The following is a 23,007-nucleotide window of genomic DNA, read 5'->3' as shown; positions in this document are numbered from 1 at the left end:
ACATTTAATAGCCACATTATCTTTGATATATCACAGTAAATATACCACATACACCGTGCTATTGCGATTGTAACCTAAGTAAATATGTTTAAAACATTTTCTCGTAAAGCAAGAACCACAAAACAACCTGTTCTCTCCTCAACAACTGTTTTAAATGCCAATCCAACTGCATTTCCCGTCAAGCACTGTGTTTAGGAAATGACGCACGACTAGCAAACGGAATTCAGCCAATCATAACGCAGCGTATGCTTTTCTCGTCGGTGATTGGCTATGTTTGTACTCATCTTCCCAGGATGCTTTGCTGCACCACATTGGAATTCAAATCGAGTGGACCAATCAGAGAGCGCCGTTACGACGAGGCAGCTTTTTAAATTTGTACCAGAGACTGTTGTCAAAAGGCAGGACGGAGTAACGCTGCAGGCACCGAGAGACGCGTCTGGCGATTAGTTACATGGTTAGTTTCAGGTTTTTAAATCTTTAGATTCTCATTCACTTCATTTTGTTTAATGCTGAATCAAAGGTTTGTCTAACGTTCGCGTTAAAGCGTGGTTAACATTAGTTTTGATTTGAATTCACCAGTGCATGGGCGCAAGCTAGCTTCCAGTGCTAAACTAACGTCGGTTAACCATACTTTGAACCTTTTCACAAAATATCGATACCTCTACTTGTTAGTTTTAAGCGTTTCCTTTGTAAAAGACGCAGAGAGCTCTTTAATTCAAAATGAGTGCAGCTATTGCAAAGCCGGCGAATCCGTCGGCAAATGTCGACCCAAAATCAGCTCCTCTCAAAGAAATCCCAGAGGTCCTGGTTGATCCACGCACCATGAAAAAATATACGAGGGGGAGATTCCTCGGTAAGGGTGGTTTCGCAAAATGCTACGAAATCACAGACATGGAGACGAAGCAAGTTTTCGCCGGGAAAATCGTGCCCAAGTCCCTGATCCTGAAGCAGCACCAGAGGGAGAAAATGACCTCTGAAATCGCCATTCACAAGAGTCTGAGCCACGCAAACGTCGTGGGTTTCCATGGGTTTTTCGAAGATAACGACTTTGTCTTTGTTGTTCTGGAAATCTGCAGGAGAAGGGTGAGTTAAATACTCAAAAAGTAATGCTCTTTAGTGTATACACTTCACAGGGCCAACGGTTTCCACGGCGGTCTCTGTAGTTGTCCGAGGGGTGGTGGCTTACATTGAAGGAACCGTCAATGGCATTCTGAACACGGTGGCCTAATGTATCTAATTATATAAAGTAAAATAAGTCATTACACGGAAAATAATTCATGTTTATCGACTTTATTTCCTTGTTTGTGCTGCCATGGTCACCTCCCAAATATTTGCTTTGGAATCATTGTCAAATCCATCCACTAATCATCAAACCATTTCTCATTTGTCCCTTTTAACTCCTGCTTTTTTGTCATTGACTTTCAAGTCTCACAGAAAGAAAATTCATTACACACTTTGTTTCATTGTGGGGTTTTTTCACATTGAATTGAATGATCTTCTCCATTTCAGTCCTTGTTGGAGCTGCATAAGCGTCGTAAGGCTGTGACAGAACCTGAGGTTCGCTACTACATGACCCAGCTGCTGAAGGGTGTCCACTACCTGCACAACAACAGAGTCATCCACAGAGACCTGAAGCTGGGCAACATCTTCCTTAATGATGACATGGAGCTCAAGATCGGTAATTTACTCCTTTAGATTGCATATGATTTCACTTCAATCCTCTTGTCTCACCTGAGAAGGGTAATGGATACCAGTAACATTTAACAAGACTCTCAAATAAACCCTTTAGTCCTGTGATAAAGCAAAGCCCTCATCACAGCCCCCACTGAAATGTGTCACCCTAGATGAATAGTGGTGAAAAGACTCAGGAGTAACAAACCAACAAAAACGTTTTCATTAGGGAACATGGCACACAGATGTCCCAAAAACGAATACTACAAAAATGTTTTAGTTAGTCATTGCCTTTTTCAAAAGCTTTTCTGTATTTCTACTCCAGGGGACTTTGGTTTGGCCACTAAGATCGAGTTTGAAGGCGAGAGGAAGAAGACCCTGTGTGGAACGCCCAACTACATTGCCCCTGAAGTGCTTTGTAAGAAAGGCCACAGCTATGAAGTGGACATCTGGTCGCTTGGGTGCATTTTGTAAGTCACAGTTTGACTGAATATAAAAAGAAAGTCACTTGAGCAAAAGATTCAGTCAGATTAACCTCCTCACTGTCTGTATCCTCTCAGGTACACTCTGTTGGTGGGTAAACCCCCATTTGAGACCTCCTGTCTGAAAGAGACCTACAACCGCATCAAGAAGAACAACTACACCATCCCCTGGGTAAGTTCTGCTAAAGTAACACTCAATATTCCTTCAACATATCGTTTTTACACATGTTTTGTTTGACTTATCTAATAACCTGCATTCCCATCTCTTTCCACAGCACATCAACCCGTTGGCTTCCAACCTCATAAAGCGCATGCTGCATGCCGAACCCTCCCAGAGGCCGACCATCGCTGAGCTGGAAGTGGACGAGTACTTCACCACCGGCTACATCCCCGTACGTCTGCCCACCACGTGCCTCACGGTTCCCCCCCGCTTCTCCATCGCCCCCACCACCGCTACAGAGCTCAGCCAGAGACGCCCACTGACTGCTATCAACAACCAAGGTAACAGGCCCAGCAGAAAATGACATCTAACTCTGTGCAGAAGTTATATTATTCCATTTATTCTGAAATGTTTCGGTTGGATATAGAGTTCATGATGTTGTTTTCTCTCCTTTTCTAGCAGGGACAGAGAACGTGGGTATGAAGGATGAGCATGTGCAAAGGTGAGAGATGTTTGAAATGTTAACTTTGTGGATTCCTCCTGTTTGTACTAGTGGTTTTTAGATGTGGCGGAGCAGGGGTACTTTTTGTTGTTGAGATTTCTCTGTTGCGTTGTTTAAGAATGTGCGTCATATGGATCCCTTTTATCTGCAAACCATATCTCCCTACGGGTACAAATAAATAACCTGAATGGAAGTGTCTACAGTGTAGAGAAAGCCAGCGTGTGACAATTTAGAATGAATTTGTGTCACATTATTTTACAAAAGTCATCTTTGTGTATGTGTAACCGTTGTGTTTTCTATGTAGGGAGCCTGAGCCGGCAGAGTGCCACATTAAAGAGATGCTGCAGCAGCTCAACACCATCATCGCTGCTAAGCCCTCTGAGAAGGCAGTCATCTGCCAAGGTGAGTGCAGACTCAAATCATTTTTCTAATAAGATTCAATTTTGCACATTTCAAAAGTTTGGATATTTTTTGTGCCACTGAACTTTACTTACAAAGGTTTTGTTCTGTTTTTGTGTTTCCAGAGGAGGCAGAGGATCCCGCATGTATTCCCATCTTCTGGATCAGCAAATGGGTCGACTACTCTGACAAATATGGATTAGGTAAGAATTAGACTCCGATTCTACATCCATCTAGCAGCCAAATGAAACATTTTCTAAATCCTCTGGTTGGTTGCTGTTGAGAAAATCAAATGTCAGAATATTTTTAGACCAAATACTGCTTAAAAACTTGCTTTTACAAAAAAATGACACGCAACAATTGTTGTCTGGTTAGTTCAGAACATTTGTGGGTTTACAGTGATGCACCCTTAAAAACTAGGAAAACGCAACTCTTTTGCCATTGACGATATTCAAAATCTATCATATCTTTAAAGCAACATACAAAACATTTGCTTTGTCCTTCACAGCTCATATGGGGCTGTTGTTTGATCTGGGTGCTTCAGGTGTCACAATTGGGACTCAGCCAGTTATTTTGAGCAAATAGACATTTTTCCCAGCAAGAAAAGCTGAAGTCTAACTGATAACACTAACTCTTTGATTCATTGACATATCATGGAAAGCAAGGTTATTAAACTCTGCAGTCATTTTTTGCAAAACAAAATAAAGTTGAAATCCCTGTATGATTCACAAGAAAACACAAGTTGGTGAAAGACGGTGTGCCAGTGGACAACACCAGGGCCCTGAAACTGCTTTAGAAACATGAGTCCATCATTTATTTTGTTAAATGTCTCCCAAGTAACAAGACATGGCTGCAGAGAAATGCCCAATTAGATTTGTTTTAAGTAGGTTTGAAAGAGTGTTGAGGAAGTGTAGATTTCCCCTAGATAGGGCTGACATGTTTTATTTTTAGGTTAACCTTTTTTCAATTGGCAAATTTAATAACAGGTTTCATTATAACGTGTTTTTTAATGTGTATTCCAGGCTACCAGCTCTGCGACAACAGTGTGGGGGTGCTGTTCAATGACTACACGCGGCTCATGATGTACACCGACGGAGACAGCCTGCAGTACATCGACAAGACGGCCACAGAGTCTTACCTCAGCGCGCGCTCATTCCCCGTGGCTCTCAACAAGAAGGTGAGGGGTCCACAATTTTTTTTTTCGACTATTTCCATTTTCTGCTGGTACTTTGAACTGTTTCTCCATTATATTTTAGGATGAAGTGTTTTTTGTATTTATTTGAAAGCTATTAATGGGCTATACTTTTCAGGTTGGACTTTTATGTTACATATCATTTTTCTTACAAACTTGTCATCCTTCCCCCTGCTAGATAACGTTGCTGAAATATTTCCGTAACTACATGAGCGAACACCTGCTGAAGGCCGGCGCCAACATGGCCCGGCGGGACGGAGACGAGCTGGCACGCCTGCCCTACCTCTCCCTGTGGTTCAGGACCAAGAGCGCCATCGTGCTGCACCTCACCAACGGCACCGTTCAGATCAACTTCTTCCTGGTGAGACGCACAACATCTCCTCCCACCGGTGTCTCTTAAACATTAGCTTATTTTGTTTAGCCCACAGATTCTAATATAGAGTTTCAACTATTCATGGTTCACTGGTGTTCGATGTTTAGTTCTCTTATATGGCATTATTTTTTTCACCACATAGCTTGACGTTTTTTTGCCGCTATTGTAGGGTAGACTATCTTCCCCAAAATATTAACTCAATGATAATTTTGATTAATAGTCATCAGTAATGTGAATTTAATTATTAATCAGGTAAAGGCAAACGATGGATCAGCTAGAAAATTCAGGAAATGTTTACCGGATTCCTGCATTTAAAACCAGAAAATCACACAAACATTATTAGTATATTTAAAATCTAAGATCATATTTCAAGTAAATGCAGCTGTTTGCCTCAGATATAGACGCTTCGTCGTCTTCGGTTTCATATTGGACATGAAAATTGTTATCTTTAGTTTTTTACAAAACAAGACCTTTTTTAAAGACATCTCATTGAGAATCTGAGAAATGTTTGTATCGACGGCCGATTTTAATTTAAAAGATAATGGGCAGATATCGATGTATAATCATAAGTTGCGGCTCGATTGTGAACTTATGTTCCTCTCCCCCCCCCCTCTTCCAGGACCACACCAAGCTGATCCTGTGTCCGCTCATGAACGCGGTCACCTACATCGACGAGAAGCGCGAGTTCCGCACGTACAAGCTGTCGCTGCTCGAAGAGTTCGGCTGCACCAAGGAGCTGGCCAGCCGCCTGCGCTACGCTAAGCTAATGGTGGAGAAGCTGCTGCACAGCAAGCCTTCCCCCGCCACACAATAGACACGCCTTTAATCACCGTCTGTCTATAATCAGCAACAGACACTTAAATTCTCATGTATTTTATTCACCTTTCAGGCTGTACATTGAAAATTAATCTTCTATATGTTGTACATTGTTGGATTTTGGGCATGAACTCAACCACTTTTATTTCCTGCTGTTTAAAGGAAACTCTTGATGAAGCTTAATCTTGACAACACATCCTGCTGACGGTAAATCAAAGATGGCTGCAGATAAGATAAGCCTTAAAGGGACAGATGGATGTTGAACGGGAGACATTGCTCCCAGATTTCTCTGCTTGTTTGATTGTTTGTTCAGTCGTGTTTTTTAAATCACATGGTGCGGGTTGAGGCTCAGATGGCTGTGTGGATGGAAAAAGCTTCTCAGGTCTGCTTCTCTAGTTTTGTCTTTTTATCTGTGTTGTATGTAGAGAAATGGACCATGTTAATATTTCTTCATCATGCATATTCTTCCTGTAGCTATATTTTACTATTTTTTTACAAGTCTATTTTAGATGTCTTGTCCTTTTTCAACACGAAAACTTGTACATATACTTCTGAATATGCATACCTGTTGTAAAGATGGATTGATTTTACCCAAGTTTAAATAAAGATTCTCTTGAACTTGACAAATTACTGGAGTCTGTTTCATGTGCTGCTTATAAGATATTAGAATTTGGCTGTGCAAAAACTACTGTATTTCATTCTTGACAACGCTTGACCAGAAAAGTCATTTTTCATTTTAAATGCAAATTTGAACTATCTGCAGTTCTGTTAAATCCGGAAAATCGACTTAAAGGTGGGGTAGGTAATTCACTTCAGAAACACTTTTTGTTATATTCCATGGAATGCTCTTAACATCCCGATGGCAATGAATATTAAATGCTTTGACAATAAATACATAAAATGTCATCAGTGGAAGCCTAATACTGTAAAAAGCACAACCAATCATCTGAGCCGGCCTGACTAAAATAACTGGATGGCCTATCTGCCTGTCAGCCTCCCATCTGTGCACAAACTTATCTCGTGCGTTCGTGTGTGTTGGAGGAGGGGTTCTGTAACGAAGTCTGAAGGAAGGGGCAGATTGTTTTCGGTTGTGTACTTTTAAATTCCAGCGCACTCGAGCTGGTTTCCATATTCTTACCTACCCTACCTTTAATGAGTGTTTTCTCAGAATGTACATTTCTTTTTTGGGTTTATTTTAACATTCTTATGCACACTTGAAGCAAAGTCGTGCTTATTAAAGAGTCCAATTACACAGAATGTTTTCACACTTTACTTTCACTGATATAAGAATACAGGAAATGTTGAAATATAATGATCTGCAGTGCTACACACCATCATTTGGAGTACAATTTAAACACGTTTTTTCACAGGAAACAGCCTTTGCACTATATGAATCATCATTCTTGCAAGTGGCCCCCGATACACCCCAGTATTTATTAAAAACCCAAGATGAACAACCTCAGTAGTTTGACTTTGGAGCCGGGGAAGATTTAAACTGTCTTAATGTCAATAGGTAGACATTTTAAAAAGCAGTCTGAAAACAGTCATATGCCAATGAACCATGTAGAGTAAATCAGTCTGGCGCCCCCTGGCTGACACAGATCTCCAAACAGCTTAGGTTCTTTTTAGGATTTGACAAACTGCTATTAAGGTTACAGACATTTCTCAAATATTTTATTTCCCAGTTAGTTCTTAACATCCACAATTAAATAAAGCAACAAAAACACACCATGCATGTCTCAGGGTGAGATCATAACTATATGACCCCAATTACAAATACAATATTTTACTAATATTTTAGTACAGTCTAGTTCGTACCGACTGTGAAGTTATCTTAGTATTGAGAATTGTAACAAATAGCGCTGTTATTCAAACATTATTGTGTTTTATGCGTTTGTTAGGGCAATAGAATAAACTATAGAAATAAAAGAAGGAGACAAAAATACAACATATTTAAGGTTTAATGTAAATGATAAGAACAAACTTTGGCAACAGTTTTCTTTCTTTTAAATATAAGACATGCAACAATATATTCAAGTAACAACAGTAAGGAACATTCATAACAGCAGCAGTAATAAAACACAAAGTTGGTTTTACATTGGTCTAAAAAGTGAAAATCAATCATTAAGTAAACAATCTCTCACAGAGAGGTTCAGTGTGTGATACTGGGGCTCTATAAACACTAACAGTGTAGAAAGGCTGAAGGAAAACCAATAGGAAGTGCTAAACCTTTAATAATTCAGTCTTGTTTTCTGAGTACCAGCAGTTCAATGAGTTGTTGAATATGTTCAGTTTACAAAATCTTAGCAGAGACTACTTTATTATGCTTTTTGGGGTTTTCCCTTCCCCGTAGTGTGTAGTTTAGGTTTCAGAGCATTGAACATTTAAGCATGTAAACAGTGTGTCACAGTAGAGGCACAACATACAAACATGAACCTGTAAATCAACAAAATAACAGGGATTACGAGAAGCCACAGAACCAAATGTGATTTTGAAGTATTTTAAAAGGTTAAAATCTTCATGTAAACATTCACACAGCGATGGGCGGACATTGTTTTGGGATAAAAGTGATCAGATCTTCAGAAAGTCTTATTGGTGGCAGAGAGAAGTCTGACTGTAGCAGTGCAGGGTGACGTCTCCGTTGTGATGTCCAGTCAGCAGCGTTCCCTCTCCCCCACATCGAGCCAGCTGCCAGCCCTCGCTCTCGGGGGCCGGCACCATCCTGGAGGCCCCCCGGGGCCAGAGCTGCCACACACACACACAGCCGCTCTGACTCAGGCCCACCACGCTGGAGCCGATAACGTCTGCTTCACACAGCCTGAGGAACACACACAGATACAGATTGTTACATCAAATAATCATAATAACCTTTATTTGTTTGGCACTTTTTGAGAACATTGTTGTAGAAATGCAAAGGCAGAACCAATCAAAAGGTCATACAGGAGGAAAACAGATCCAACTAAACACATAAAAAAGATGCAATTCAGAACACATCAAGACTTTACTGGATAGGGTGCATAGACTTAAAAGCTAGTCTATAAAAGTGTGTTTTTAAAAAGTAAAGACCAAACACATTTTGTATTTCTACAGGCAGTTTGTTCTACTAATGTGCCCTATTAGATTGTATAAACAAAAGTGTGTGTATATAAAGAGACACACAAACACATCAGTCTTCCTCTCACCTGCCGGACCAGGCGTTGGGCGGATACAGTCGAGTAGCGAGGGCAGATTTTCCACTCAGAGGATTAATGGCGACCAAGGAGAACAGAGCCATGTTCTTACTCTCCTCTTCCTTCTCTTTTACTTCTTCCTCCAGAGAGCTGAGCAACTGATGCTGCAGCAGGACAAACAACACTCCCTGTGCAGCCACACAAACACACAAAGCATGTTAAACCCCTCTGAAGAGTGAGAAAGGTAATTTAAAGGTCACCTATCATGCTATTTTTAGGCAATAGCATAGGTCTCAGATATATAAAAATATATAAAAAACATGTCTATGAAGTGTTTTGCTCAAAATACCAAACAGATCACCCATTCTAGCCATGCCTCATATCCCTCTATTTCACTTCCTGTTTCAAAAGTGCTGATTTGGGGTATAAAGCTTTAAAAAAAAAAAAAAAAGGAGGGGGCTGAGCTCATGCGGGACCCGGCAGCTATTGTCTAAACTAAATTCTGCTGTGATGAAACGCCATATCATGGATTATCAAGGATTAATTCAGAAACAGTATGGAGCTCAAAGGCTTTCTCTCTTGCCGGTTATACCACAAGGTGAGTTCCTTTTTATTTCCTGCTTCTTCACACACATGCCCTCCAGTACAGGTTAGCTCTGAGTGTTAGCGATGCTAATGTAAACACCGACCATATTACGTCCAAAACAGTCGGGCATTGTTTCTGATAGCAACTTTCTGATAGTGCTGTGGGTGTAAAGCCAGCCCACATTTCCGATATTACGTCATATCGGACGCAAATCTGGATCAGCTCCGTTGCAGCCCCATTTTTAGAGATTTGGGTACGGAGGAAAAGAGAGAGGGTTTTATTTTCTGACGCTGCGTGAGTTCCCTGACACACCGGGGACACATATATATTAGGGCTGTCAGTCGATTAAAATATTTAATCGCGATTAATCGCATGATTGTCCATAGTTAATCGCGATTAATCGCAAATTAATCGCACATTTTTTATCTGTTCTAAATGTACCTTAGAGGGATATTTTTCAAGTTTTTAATACTCTTATCAACATATGAGTGGACAAATATGCTTTATATGTTTGTTTATTATCATTTGAACAATGACAAATATTCTCATGAATATTAAACACAACAACCTGAACATTACAAATATTCGCCTCAATTCAACCTGGAACCTCTCTCATACAATAATTGTGTGTGTGTGTGTGTGTGTGTGTGTGTGTGTGTGTGTGTGTGTGTGTGTGTGTGTGTGTGTGTGTGTGTGGAGACACTGTGATGGATCGTTGGAGCTATGTCACTGCAGTCATTAAACCGCTCCTAAAAAAGAATAATCTAGATGCTTCAGTAATGAACAATTACAGGCCAATATCAAACCTGCCATTTCTAGGTAAAATCATTGAAAAAGTAGTATTTCAACAGTTGAGTAACTTCTTGCATTTAAATAACTGTTTGGATGTGTTCCAGTCAGGATTTCGTCCAAACCACAGCACTGAGACTGCTCTTGTAAAGGTCTTCAATGACATCCACTTAAACACAGACAGTGGCAGAACTTCAGTGTTAGTATTATTAGATCTCAGTGCTGCATTTGACACTGTTGACCACAACATATTACTAGACCGACTAGAAAACTGGGTGGGACTTTCGGCAACAGTTCTAAATTGGTTTGAGTCCTACTTAAAGGACAGAAAAAACTTTATTTCTATAGGTAAATACACATCTGAGTTGACAAATATGACATGTGGGGTACCTCAAGGCTCCATCTTGGGGCCTCTTCTCTTTAACATCTACATGCTACCACTGGCTCAGATAATGAAAAACAACAAAATAAGTTACCATAGCTATGCGGATGACACACAAATTTACGTAACAATTTCACCAGGAGATTATGCTCCAATTCAAACACTGAGTAAGTGCATTGAACAAATCAATGACTGGATGTGTCAGAACTTTCTCCAATTAAACAAAGATAAAACTGAGGTAATGGTTTTTGGAGCCAAGGCAGAACGTATAAAAGTTAGCGCTGAGCTTCAGTCTGCAATGTTCAAAACAACAGATAAAGCCAGAAATCTAGGTGTAGTCATGGACTCTGACCTGAGTTTCAACAGTCACATTAAAACAGTTACTAAATCAGCCTACTATCACCTAAAGAACATATCTAGGATTAAAAGACTAATGTCACAGCAGGATTTGGAAAAACTTGTCCATGCTTTTATCTTCAGTAGACTCGACTACTGCAATGGTGTCTTTACAGGCCTCACTAAAAAATCTATTAGAAAGCTGCAGCTAATTCAGAACGCCGCTGCTCGAGTCCTCACTAACACTAAGAAAGTGGATCACATCACTCCTGTTCTGAAGTCTTTACACTGGCTTCCTGTGTGTCAAAGAATAGATTTCAAAATATTGTTGCTGGTTTATAAAGCTTTGAATGGTTTAGGCCCAAAATACATGTCTGACCTACTGCTAAATTATGAACCATCCAGAACCCTCAGGTCTTCAGGGACTGGTCAGCTTTCTGTCCCCAGAGTCAGAACTAAACATGGTAAAGCAGCATTCAGTTATTATGCTCCGAATATCTGGAACAAACTCCCAGAAACCTGCAGGTCCGCTGCAACTCTTACTACTTTTAAATCCAGGCTGAAGACTTTTCTTTTTGCCGCTGCTTTTAATTGAACTATTCACATCTTAAACTGCACTGTAACTTTTAACTTTTATCCATGTATTTTTTCTTTTAATGTTTATTTATTATCTTTCCTTTTAATGACTGATTTTAAATGCCATTTTTAAAATGTCTTCCATTTTTGTAAAGCACTTTGAATTACCTTGTGTTGAAAGGTGCTATATAAATAAACTTGCCTTGCCTTGCCTTGCCTTGCCTTGCCTATGTGCAGCTCAAGGCATATATGCTCGAACGTGTGCTGCCTGGACGCTGCAATCATGTAGCGCGTACTATCCGTGCTGAGTGCGCTGACTTTTCGTACAATGTCCCACTGTCTGGCTACCTGCATAAAGTCAAGTGCTCGGCGCAGTTGTCGGCGAAATGTCATTGAAACAGCTCCTTATATCCGTTAGCGCAGCTAGCTAGCACCAGATGCTAACAACAACAACACGTAAGGTGTGCCTCGCTCGCGCGAGTCGCGCCACACATACACACTCCCTCCCGGTCCTCCCGATGGCCAGTCCGGGCCTGCCGGTGAGCGTGGAAGTGTGGTCTGCCACAAGCGGGCGGCAGGAGCTGGGCTGTCAGCATCATCATGTAGATGGTATTTTAAACTCGATGCGCTCTGAAACTACGGGGCGGCCGAGGACAAAAAATACACATGCGTTAATCGCGTTAAAATAATTAGTGGCGTTAATTTTTTTTTGTGTTAACGCGTTATTAACGCGTTAACTTGACAGCCCTAATATTTATGTATAAAAGACATCAAAAAGTGCATTTTGCATGATAGGTCCCCTTTAAAGAAAACAGGCAGCACCCCTTATATGAAAAGCAGATAGACGTACACAGTAGGAGTATCCTCTGAGACAGGCCATGTGTGATAAATCTTCTCCGAGGATGATTCTCTGCAGCAGCTGACCCGTCTTTAAGTTCCTGTAACACGGAAACACAAATAAATTAAACTGCAAACAGCAGCAACATTACACATTAGAGCCAAATATAGATATTATTCTAACCATTTATAGCATTTGACTTGTCAATAAATACATTTAAAAAATGTTTGAGTCAATATTCCTTTTTATATTTATTCATATACTTTATGTAAAAAATTGCATTTTTACCAAATACTTGGATACTAATAGTGTTTTTCTTTTCCTGTAGAAGTACATTAAGAGAAATGTAAGAAGAGTATTTGCAAAACACACCTCTACAGTGCTCCGCCCTTTTTAAAATACAAACAAAATGATGTAATACCATGATCAACATTTGTATTGCATACCTTACTCAAATATTTCAAAAAGGAGCTTTGCTTAAACAGTTTTGAGCAAGCGAGTGTCAATGCAGTGCAGTTAATGTTGAGTGTATTTATGAGAAATTCCTATTTTAATGTCAAATAAGATGCCAAATGTTCTTGCTCCATTGTTCAACAGGAAGAATAATTTTGGTGAGTTTATTGCTTACCAGACAAAGAGGCGGCCGCTCTCATCAGAGCCAATCAGAGCGTCAGGAAGTCCAGCCACAGCAGCGAGGGCCCCGACACAAACACCAGGAGACACCAGAGGCTGAGGGCCCGGTGTGCTGAGAGAGAGAGAGAGAGAGAGAGAGAGAGAGAGAGAGAGGAGAGAGAGAGAGAGAGAGAGAGAGAGAGAGAGAGAGAGAGAGAGAGAGAGAGAGAGAGAGAGAGAGAGAGAGAGAGAGAGAAAGAAGAATTATGTATCTGAGCAATGAGGAAATAACACAAAAGCAGACAGTGTCCAAACATTTAAGAGTGTCCTGAAGACTTTCCTTTAAACATAATGGTGTAGTTAAAGCTATCCGATGTTTGTCCTCCTGAGTCCTACATTTTGAGTCCCATCATGTATTTTTATTTTACATTCTATCTTGTCATTTTATTTATCTTTTAGCACTGTCATTCATGTTTGTTATCTGTAAAGCCCACTGAGACAAATGTGTTTTGTGATATTGGGCTATAAAAATAAACTTTGATTTAATTCGACAAACTCTCAGTGTTACCTGCCGCTGTCTGAGAGCGTGAACACCTGCAGGCTGGAGCCAGACGCTGAGTGTGAGGAAGTTACCACTCTGGACCTGGACACACACACAACCGCCTGAACAACGCCGTCACAGAGCAGCAGCTGGGAGAGGCTGCAGCACGACAGCATCCTGTGCACATGGAGACACACAGGTACCTTTAACAAGCGTCAACAGCTGGGTTCCTTAAAGGTCCCCTATTATACTGTTTTTCATCAATATATTATAGGTCTCAGATATATACAAAACATGTCTCTGAAGTGTTTGGCTCCAAACACCAAACAGGTCATTGCAGCATCCCATAATCCCCTCTGTTTCAGCCCTGTTTCAAAAGTGCTGATTCTCTGTCTGTTGCTTTAGATGAAAATAAGGAGCCCCTCCCCACGCCCCTCTGAGAGATATTTGGTTACAAAGAACACAATGGTGCTCTAGGAGGAGATGCAGGTGATAAGGTGGGGGGGGGGGTTACCTTGGTTGGTGATTGGCTAATAGTTACCCAAGCCAAAACATCTTTATGACATCATAAAGTGACCAAAATCTGATCAGCTCATTTTCAGACAAGTTTTTATATAAATGGATCAGGACAAAAAGTGAGAGAATCTTTGTTCCTGAAACTTTCAGAGTCTCTTTACACAGAGGGGACACATGTTGATGTAGAAGAGACATGAAGAAGTGGATTTTGTATAATAGGTGACCTTTAAGCAAAATACATGGACACAGTTGGAGATTAACATGGAAGAAATATCCTCACTTTAGCTATAGGGATAGTTAGTGTACAGAAAACGAGTTAAAACAATGTTAGAATACGTATTTAAATGACGGATTGAGCGTGTTGTATTCACCTCACTTCTCTGATTTCTAACTGACCCAGAGTCACACACATCAGCCCTGCAGCGTCCGGCACAGGAAACACATCGATCACTGGCTGTAAAAAAAACAACATAGAAATCCATTATGCCTACGGACAATTACGGAAGATAATGTTTGGAAAATGTTTGGCAGAATAAATTGTGTCGTTTAAGAAAGGGTCACATTAGACCTTGAAACAGTACATTTCATCAATTACTTTTGTCTTTTCTTAATGTCTTTAAACATTATTATGTCCCACTTATTTTAGGTTGACTGCTCAATTTATAAACACTCAAACAATTGTGAAGTGTTTGTTAGCCCCCAGAGCCAAAGGTGAAGTCACTACATTGTTACTTTTGTCTGACCATCAGTGTAAAACCCAATGATATTGAAATTACATTGATATAAAACAGAAAAGAAAAAAAATCCTCTTAGAAGACAAAACCACAGAATGTATGGCGTTTTTTAATTTTTTTTAATAACTTTGATATTCAGGCATGTATTTGCACCGACACACTGACCTCATTGAAGGCCCAGGTGTGTGTCAGGCTCCAGTCAGAAGCTGCAGTCTGACTCCAGAGACACACGGCCCACTTTCCTGCTGCGGCGACACACAAACCACCGGAGGCTCCACGCAGGAGGCAAGCATCCACCAGACAGCCTCCTGCCGGGGCCTGGAAACACACACAGCATGTTTTAGATGTTACACAGATACATATATTGCATCTGCAAATACTTTCTGTCTTTGATTCAAACGTGGATGCTGCAGCCATTGCAAAAACAAACTTTCATTAAAGGGGAACTATGACTATCTTCAGTGCTATCTCCTATGGTCCTAGAGAGCCTTAACTCTCCCCAAAATCAAAGAGTGGTAAAATGTCAACTAATGATGCCATAAAGTACAAAGACGGGACATGGGACTTATCATACCGATTATAAAGGACACTGAGAGCAGCTGGGGGAACGTTCTGAGTGTGTCGGTACATTTTTCTATTTCACAACGACGATAGAATAAAGCTTATTTGTGTATATACAAAAACATCACACAGCATCACATCTTCATTCTGGATTGTGGCTTTGAGAGAGAGTAGCTCATGTTCAGGAACATTAATGAGACTTTCCTAGGCCATGGATTTTATTTTGGTCGAATTCTTAATTTCTGTAATGTGCCCCTTTAACTGTACATAAATACAACGTCGTACCTGCACTATTTCTACTATATTCTATTTTATTTTATTTACTTGCACTTTTTTATCTGTTTTATTGTGTTGCACTGTTGGAGGAGCCTGTGACCTAAACATTTAATTGTCATAACTACACTGTAGCTATGCACACATGACAATAAAAGCCTTGAATCCTACCTTTAGTGTGTGTGTGCATCTCATCATGTGTTCCTCCGCCGTCTCCGCCCGCCCTCCTGAGCCCTGTGGCAGGATGCCGGAGACTGTCCTGCAGGGAGGAGCTTCAACCCTCTGGGCCTGGCTGTCTGTACACGGCGGCTCAGATGAAGCCTGGATCTGATGGATCTGGGATGGACACGGAGAGATAGCCGGAGGGGAGAGGGCCTGGATGGACGGGCTGTGAGGGGGAGGCAGGGTGAGAGGAGGGGCAGAGGGGGAGGAGGGCAGGAGACGGGGGGTGAGTCCTAGTGATGGCAGTGTGGGGCTGGAGAGGAGAGCAGAGGAGGGCGGGGGCAGGAGACGGGGGGTGAGTCCTAGTGATGGCAGTGTGGGGCTGGAGAGGAGAGCAGAGGAGGGCGGGGGCTGGGTTATGAAGGGTGCTGAGGTCAGAGCAGGGCTCAACAGGAGCTGAGCGCTGTGGGGCTGTACACACTTGTTTTGATTTTCCATCGATCTGTCTCTAGGCGATTCCCTTGAGTCTTGAGTGGGAGACTTCTCATGCAGATTCTGTACGGGAGACTCTCCTGGAGCTTCGCTGACGTTACAGAACTGTTCAGCAGCGCGGCTTATAGAAGGCTCCTCGGGGGTTTCCTGTAGAGAGCAATCGAAGGAAAGAGTCTTGATGATATCTTTGTCTTCAGTTTGGTTGTGTGTCGACATATGTTCCTCAAGAGGATGGATGACACCCGGACTAACTGTTTGTTCTTCAAATAAAATGAGAGAAGACTCTTTGATTTGAAGTTCATCTGAACACCCAATGTCATAATGTTTTACATGTTCTCCAGGTCTGTCTGCAAAGCTGATGTGAGGCTGTGGTTCGACAGTGTGGGGAGTATTCAGAATGATACTCTCTTGCTTTTTATATTGATCAACGCGGTCACCAGCACAATCTTGAACCCCTGACTCAGACACTGTTGAGGTGGCGCAACTCTGACACTCTATCTGAAGGTTTTCAGTCTGCTGCTCTCCAAGGGTTTCCTTAATAACTTGTTCAGGGTCTTCAGTGAAGGACTGGCTGTATATTATTGACACATTTTGCAGGTCAGAATGTGAAGCAGCAGCGGTATGGGGTGAGTTTGTGACGGTGGGTCTGAGGCTGAGCGGTAGTGTCGCAGCTTGTTTTGCTTCAGTGGTCTGGGGTGACTTTGTGATGGAGGGTGTGAGGCTGAGCGGCAGTGGAAGACGCCTCTCTGAGTCACTGCTAACAAAACGGCGGCTGCTTCTGCGCGTGTTGTAAGACGGCGAGGTAAAAGGTTCGACTTGGCGGAGCTTGTGCAGCTTAAGAAAAGCAAACTGGTCATCAGGGAGATGGAAATCCTGGATCGTGTCAAAGTTGTTGAACAGCGAGCCAGGAGACAGAGAGGGGAGAGGGAGCAGAGAAGGTTGGGCCGGGGGAGAGGAGGGCAGGAGGAGACACTGCCAGCTCGCTGCATCTGCAACACACAAAAGGGAAAGAACATTTAATGGATGGAAATCATCTCAAGATAAAGATGCAGTCAGCTTTGAATCCACTTCAGAAAGGCTCAAATCCCTTCAGAGGAAGTTTCTCTCCCACACACTCCCTGAAACGCCTCCTTTATTTTACTTCTGGAAGATATTGACATCACAATGTAACACTCGCGCTTCTATTGGAATAGCGCTCCAACACATTGTACGTGATAGGCTAAGAGGCGGGACATCTCTAAGTGGTTGACCAATCACAACAGAGCCGGCCACAAAAATGGGGCCAACTAATCATTTGGTTGATTTAATCGTCAGATCTGTAAAGCACACATATAAATCTGAAGTTACCAAAGATGTGCCCATTAGTTTCTTGAAATGAGGTCATTCAACATAAAAAATCTGCGATAGAAATCCATGACTAAGAGACAAACAGACCACAACTAAGAGAAGGCAGTCCTAACATACAGAGTCCGAATACAATCCTTACCTCTACTGATCTGAGTGGATCCGTTACTCCTTTCGCCGCTCTTACGAAAGATGGGAAAGACCTTCCCCAGAGGTCCAGATGCAGAGCTACACGGATCAACAATGACCCCAGAGGAAGGCGGTGTATCTGTGCTGTTTGTGGACGCAGGCTGTGGGACGTCCTGCACCGGAGAGACGGAGGGTTTTGATCCATCAGCTCCATGAAGAGACGGGGAGGAATCGACCGGGGAGCTTGTTGCCGGGGGATCGTCTGAGGTTTTTTGTGCAAGGCCTAGCTGATTGGAGTCTAAACTGAGAGAGCATCGTGGGGTTTGAGGTCTCCCTCTTCCTCTTCCCCTTCCTCTCTTCTTCCTCCTCCCTCTTGCTGGACGAGCAGAGGTGACAATAGGAGAAAAACAAGCATCCGTGTCGATCTGACAACCTGAGACTCGATCTGAAATCTCGCTGGAGCTCTGAGTGTTCGGCTCAGCAGGCTGTGAGTCCAGACAAGGAACTACAGATGCAGCGGTTGGCGCAGATAAACTTGTATCAGTGTGTTGATCTGAACGTTCAGGGTTGGGTGTGTCCCGGTTCGATCCCCTGCCGCGGCCCCGCCTGCTGCAACGTCGCCCGGCGCTCAGCTGGGAGAGAATGATAGCCTGCATGTTCGGCTGGCTCTGCGATTGGGTCATACGCCTTGTGGTTCGGACGTAGTACTCTGCGGGGAAAAGTAGTCCTTCCACGAGGGTACAGGAGTCAAGGAGACTCACAGCCTTTACATCATGCCCCGATCCAACCATCTCACTTTTTTCTTTTTTTAATTCAGCTGTATTTTCATGACTTTTTTCCGTTTCTGTTTTCTCTGCTGAATTTAGTTCATTGTCTTTATCACTGCTGTTTTCACAAAGCCTTTTATTCCTCTGCTCTGCGCCGTTTAGTTCCCTGTCTGCAGGGTCCCAATATGAAGGCACCAAAGAAGTTGACTCTGATTCTTTTTTCCCTTCAGATCTTAACTCGGTCTCTTTTCCCTTTTGTTCTGGTTGTCCTTGTATTTGGTTTCCCTCGATATCTCCTGTTTCATTTTGCGTTGTGTTCCAGTGTGTCAGCAGCAGAGATGGAGACTCAGACTCAGTGCCAGAACATAGCTCTTCACCTTCATTCACAGCCTCTGTTCCCTGTGTTTTGTCTCCCCCTTCACTCCCAACCACCATCCTCTCACTCGGCTCCTGTCCTTCCTCACTGTTGTCGTCTGTGCTCCTGCCAGCCTCGGCGCTCCTCCTCTCCCATCGCAGGCGGCTGCGTCGAGACCTGAGGCGCAGAGCGGTGCTCGACCTGTGACCTCCGGGTGTGTCATGGCTGGGAGTCAGGGTTTCAGTGCAAGGATCTTCAGAAGGGAGCAGGAACCTGATCACCTGGCTCCTCCTGGAGTTATCAGAATCCACCAGACCTGGGAAAACAATTGAAAATGTACTACTGTTATTACAGACAAAACATTGGCTGATTCTCAGAGTGATGACAGATGGACAGGAAAGGAAGCCATTTGTGTGGCAAAATGCATAGGACGTAAAAATAATTGACAGACATGAACATATCCAGGTGCATACTTAGCATATTTTTCTGCTGTTGTGATTATGTACATTTTCCCGTTGCCGAACAAATAAAGGATTTATGATACTGATAAAAATATGTACCAATAACAAATATATTGGTGCTTAGGTGACTAAATTAGCCACAGTTACAGATTATTTTGCCCTCTTACCTTCAACCCTTGTCTCCTAATATCTCCCTCCTGTCCTAGCACAATCTCCCTAGATATTTCTAAGCAGCCTACAGACACACTAACAAAAACAATAGCTGTAATGTTATAACTGCAGTCTTTCGAGTGCGCTAATTCGTAGAAGAAAATGGGATAACTGGGATAAAGTATAAATAAAAAAATAAAAAATACCGTCTCTGACATGCCATGACCAGAGCCTTTGCATCAATATTGGATGACTTTTTATATATCTGTTATATATGCTTTTTTGCATGGTTACAGCAACCCTTTTAGTAAACAAATGCATTCCCTGTATCACTTTTAAATAATTTCCATCATACACTCCTATCCAGTGGCGACTGGTCATTAGGGGCAGGTGGGACACAGCCCCACCTAGTGTCAGCAGAAAGTATTACACATAATGATGACAAAAAATGCAAAGAGATGCAAAAAAAGAAATTAAAAAATATATAAAATATATTTTAAGGTCATGTTTAATCATCTGATTCGTCTGTACATTGCTGTTTTAGTCTGTGTTCTTCTAATTAGTGTCTACAGTGCCGTTTTGAGCCATGTGGGACAAAACCTGATCATGCCCCACCCTCTCACTGTCAAAGTGAACGGTGACTGTAAAAACTACACTGCGCATGCTCAGAGTATTTTTCAATGTAATGTGTGTGGCAAAAAAAAAGCTCATTCAGAGCTGATTGGCTGTAAGTACGTGTGCCGCGAAAAGTGTGGTGTGTGTGAAGAGGAGACGAGAGAGCTGCAGTGACGCGTCCTAAAACCAGGAAGTAAGCTGCAAAAAAGCAATGAGGTTTCTCCAGAGGATTTTAGAAAATAGCTTGAAATAAGATCTGTGGGAAACGTACCTGTTAGATAAATGCACGTTTTGTTCAGCCGGATAATATCCACATGTCTACCCTACTTTTATAATTTTCGAATCATAAATCTATCGATTAGATTTATGATAGACTTTTGAAACTACAAGAAGATAAGGAGGACTTTTACAAAAAAGTTATAGAATTTTTTGTCCAGAAGGATAGGCAAATGGACTTCATCTTCAAGTCAAGGTAAGACCGCAATTTTTTGAAAATGGGATCTTACTAAGAGAGAACAATTCAATATTTAAATGATAAAATTACATTTTTTGGGTATCCTTTTGTTGAACTGTCTGTTTAAAATTAATCGAAGCATCAGACAAAAAAAGCTTTTGAAAATAATATTATATTTTGGTTTAGGTCAAAATATAATATTTGTAAACCTGAAGAGTCAGTGCCAGTGCCTCACCAGCCATGAACCTCACTGCACGTCACTGCAGAAGCTTATATATAGACATCTAAGTTTTTTGTGCCCCACCACTTTTGTACATATAAAAACGCCACTGCTCCTATCTAATTGTTACTGTAGTTATGCACTGTGAGACGGACTCACCTCCAGTGTGTCCCTCGCACTGAGCTTCACTTGTGGCGGCCCCATTGGTGGCATTCAGTATCAATGGAGAGGGGCTGAGACGGGGGTTGGATGTCACATCTGGGTCTCCCTGGTTCTGCTGACTGATTCTGCTCCTCACGTGTTTGCGCACTGCGTCAAAACGCTCAGCACGCTGTGAGCAGATACAATGTGAGTGTGAGAAAGATCATTTCTAGAAAGAGCTTATAGGAGAAAAATTAAAAACTCTCTTACCTGTAGTCTCTGAGCTGTCTTGAGGTACTCCCTTTGTAACAGTGCCAACTTCCTACGAAGCTGAGTGGGAAAATGTTCAATAGTTGTCAGTAGCAGCTTGTTATAGCTTTTGTCTGCCTAACCCAAAGGAATTACTTAGGCTAACCTTAACCTAAAAAATAAATAGGTTCACTTCAACGTTTTTATTGATATACATCCTTCAGGACAACACATCTTCAAAATTGACAATAATAGTTTTCCTGTTTTAATAGCTGAAGTATGATTGATAAGTATTACATATTTTCCCTCTCCCATTGTACTTGAAATGATATTACAGTAGAAATCTGGAGTGGAGGAAAAGAAAACTACATTTCCTTTCTCATATTTAATTTTGGTACTTTATTTTTCCATAAAAGTAACTGTAAGGAGACACATCCCTTATTGGAGTTTTATGTACTGTACTGTGTACAATAAATGAACTGAGGCATTTAAAAAAGAAACAAAACAACAACTACTGAACATCACTGATCACACATTGATCTATCTCTTTCCTTATATTGTTGTACATGTTCTACTTAATAAACACATTGAATTAAAGCTTAATTGTATAAGTTACAGACTAATATATACAGTACCTTTTCCTTATCATCACAGTGCAGTGTGGTCCTTAGCTGCTCATCAAAAGGCACACTATCTCCACACAGCTCTGCCTTCTGCTCACTCGGCCTTAATCACACACACACACACACACACACACACACACACACACACACACACACACACACACACACACACACACACACACACACACACACACACACACACACACACACACACACCACAAACACACATGACTTAAGATTAAATACATCTAGGGCAGATCTAATATGTTGTAATGTGTGTTAGTTAGTGTTAGCTTAACTAAGCTAACGGTAGCAGTTTGAACGTTAAACTTTACTTTCGTAATACTTTTAGCTTAAAGCAAAGTAAAATATTAATCCATAGACGTAACGGCTATGTTTTCTACACACAAACGCACCCAGATCGTTGGGATGACAACTTATCCATAAATGTGTATCGGTTAATATGTGTGACAGACTTACAGAGGCAACGCCGCGGCGTCCATGGAAAGTTTATTTTGATGTTCGATCATTCGGGGATCGATTACATTTAAATTTCCCGCGACTGTCTCAAACAGACTCGAGCAGTTGAGCTCCGACGACTCGAACGTGTCAGAGGAAGCAGCAGGTAAATGGAAATGTTTACTCATTAAATGAACTAAAGTAAGTAAGAGTCCAGTTATATTCACAACAATATTAATTATTATGTTACTTTCATGTAAAACGTACATTGTTTGGAAAGTCATACATGTGGAAATTGCTATTAGTAATATTTGACTATTAACCTTTTCAAGCTAATTTAGAAGAAACTCCCACCCAAACAAGCTAGCTTTTTCTACCCAGAGATAACTAGATTTCACTTTTACGAGATTGTATTTACCTTACACAAGTGCCAGCCATTTTTCAAAGCACAATATAAGATCACAAATGGCCACCTCAGAGGTATATATATATATATATATATATACAGTCTATGAGGTATATATACTTATATTGTGCCTACATTATAAGTTTGAACAAAAGCAGTAATGTCAGGTTAGCTTAAGCATAGCAAATGGGCTAAAATGCAAAAACAACTGAATGGTCTTTTGAACAAGACATTTTAATGAGAAGGTCATCAAGTTAAAACTTTCTTGAAGTCACCATTTTTAATCACACTAATAGTCTTATACAGATTATACAGATATCATCATTTATGATTTCTTTTGTACTCTTTAAGGAAGAGGAGACGCAGTATAAATATTAACTTTTTATTTAGAAAAAGGGGACAAGTCTTCTCTGTGGTATCTAAACATCACATTGATAAAGAATTGGTAAAGTTGTCAAGATGAATGAGTAG

At 41.4% G+C, this 23,007-nt stretch overlaps 2 protein-coding genes across 2 annotated transcripts; one reads left to right on the top strand and one right to left on the bottom strand.

Moving 5' to 3' along the window:
* Window positions 1–381: 381 nt before the first annotated feature.
* plk1 (polo-like kinase 1 (Drosophila)) lies at window positions 382–6,222 on the top strand. The gene is made up of 11 exons (XM_034130406.1): window positions 382–1,083; window positions 1,510–1,678; window positions 1,997–2,141; window positions 2,232–2,325; window positions 2,429–2,654; window positions 2,773–2,815; window positions 3,120–3,217; window positions 3,340–3,417; window positions 4,237–4,391; window positions 4,585–4,767; window positions 5,399–6,222. Exons 1-11 carry the CDS (start codon window positions 721–723, stop codon window positions 5,591–5,593), a joined length of 1,749 nt encoding a protein of 582 aa, XP_033986297.1. The 5' UTR covers window positions 382–720; the 3' UTR covers window positions 5,594–6,222.
* Window positions 6,223–7,538: 1,316 nt separating this feature from the next.
* Window positions 7,539–22,174, bottom strand: palb2 (partner and localizer of BRCA2). Its single transcript, XM_034129899.1, has 13 exons — window positions 22,152–22,174; window positions 21,684–21,774; window positions 21,070–21,129; window positions 20,818–20,989; window positions 17,650–19,074; window positions 15,681–17,152; window positions 14,841–14,993; window positions 14,313–14,395; window positions 13,453–13,602; window positions 12,901–13,017; window positions 12,285–12,372; window positions 8,778–8,953; window positions 7,539–8,413 (listed from the first exon to the last, which is right to left on the bottom strand). Exons 1-13 carry the CDS (start codon window positions 22,172–22,174, stop codon window positions 8,185–8,187), a joined length of 4,239 nt encoding a protein of 1,412 aa, XP_033985790.1. The 3' UTR covers window positions 7,539–8,184.
* Window positions 22,175–23,007: the final 833 nt, after the last annotated feature.

This window comes from Trematomus bernacchii, unplaced genomic scaffold (genome assembly GCF_902827165.1).
Source record: "Trematomus bernacchii unplaced genomic scaffold, fTreBer1.1, whole genome shotgun sequence".
NCBI classification, from domain to species: domain Eukaryota; kingdom Metazoa; phylum Chordata; class Actinopteri; order Perciformes; family Nototheniidae; genus Trematomus; species Trematomus bernacchii.
The sequence above is the reverse complement of the archived record's forward strand: the minus strand, read 5'-3'. Positions and strand labels throughout refer to the sequence as shown.

Excerpts from the sequence above, each read along its gene's own strand:
- plk1 (XM_034130406.1), top strand. The coding sequence starts at position 721 with ATGAGTGCAGCTATTGCAAAGCCGGCGAATCCGTCGGCAAATGTCGAC. Across the intron at positions 2,142-2,231 it reads TGGTCGCTTGGGTGCATTTT|GTACACTCTGTTGGTGGGTA; the intron begins GTAAGTCACAGT and ends GTATCCTCTCAG. Across the intron at positions 2,655-2,772 it reads GACTGCTATCAACAACCAAG|CAGGGACAGAGAACGTGGGT; the intron begins GTAACAGGCCCA and ends CTCCTTTTCTAG.
- palb2 (XM_034129899.1), bottom strand. The coding sequence starts at position 22,174 with ATGGACGCCGCGGCGTTGCCTCT. Across the intron at positions 21,130-21,683 it reads ACTGTGATGATAAGGAAAAG|CTTCGTAGGAAGTTGGCACT; the intron begins GTACTGTATATA and ends TTTCCCACTCAG. Across the intron at positions 12,373-12,900 it reads AGCGGCCGCCTCTTTGTCTG|GAACTTAAAGACGGGTCAGC; the intron begins GTAAGCAATAAA and ends TCCGTGTTACAG.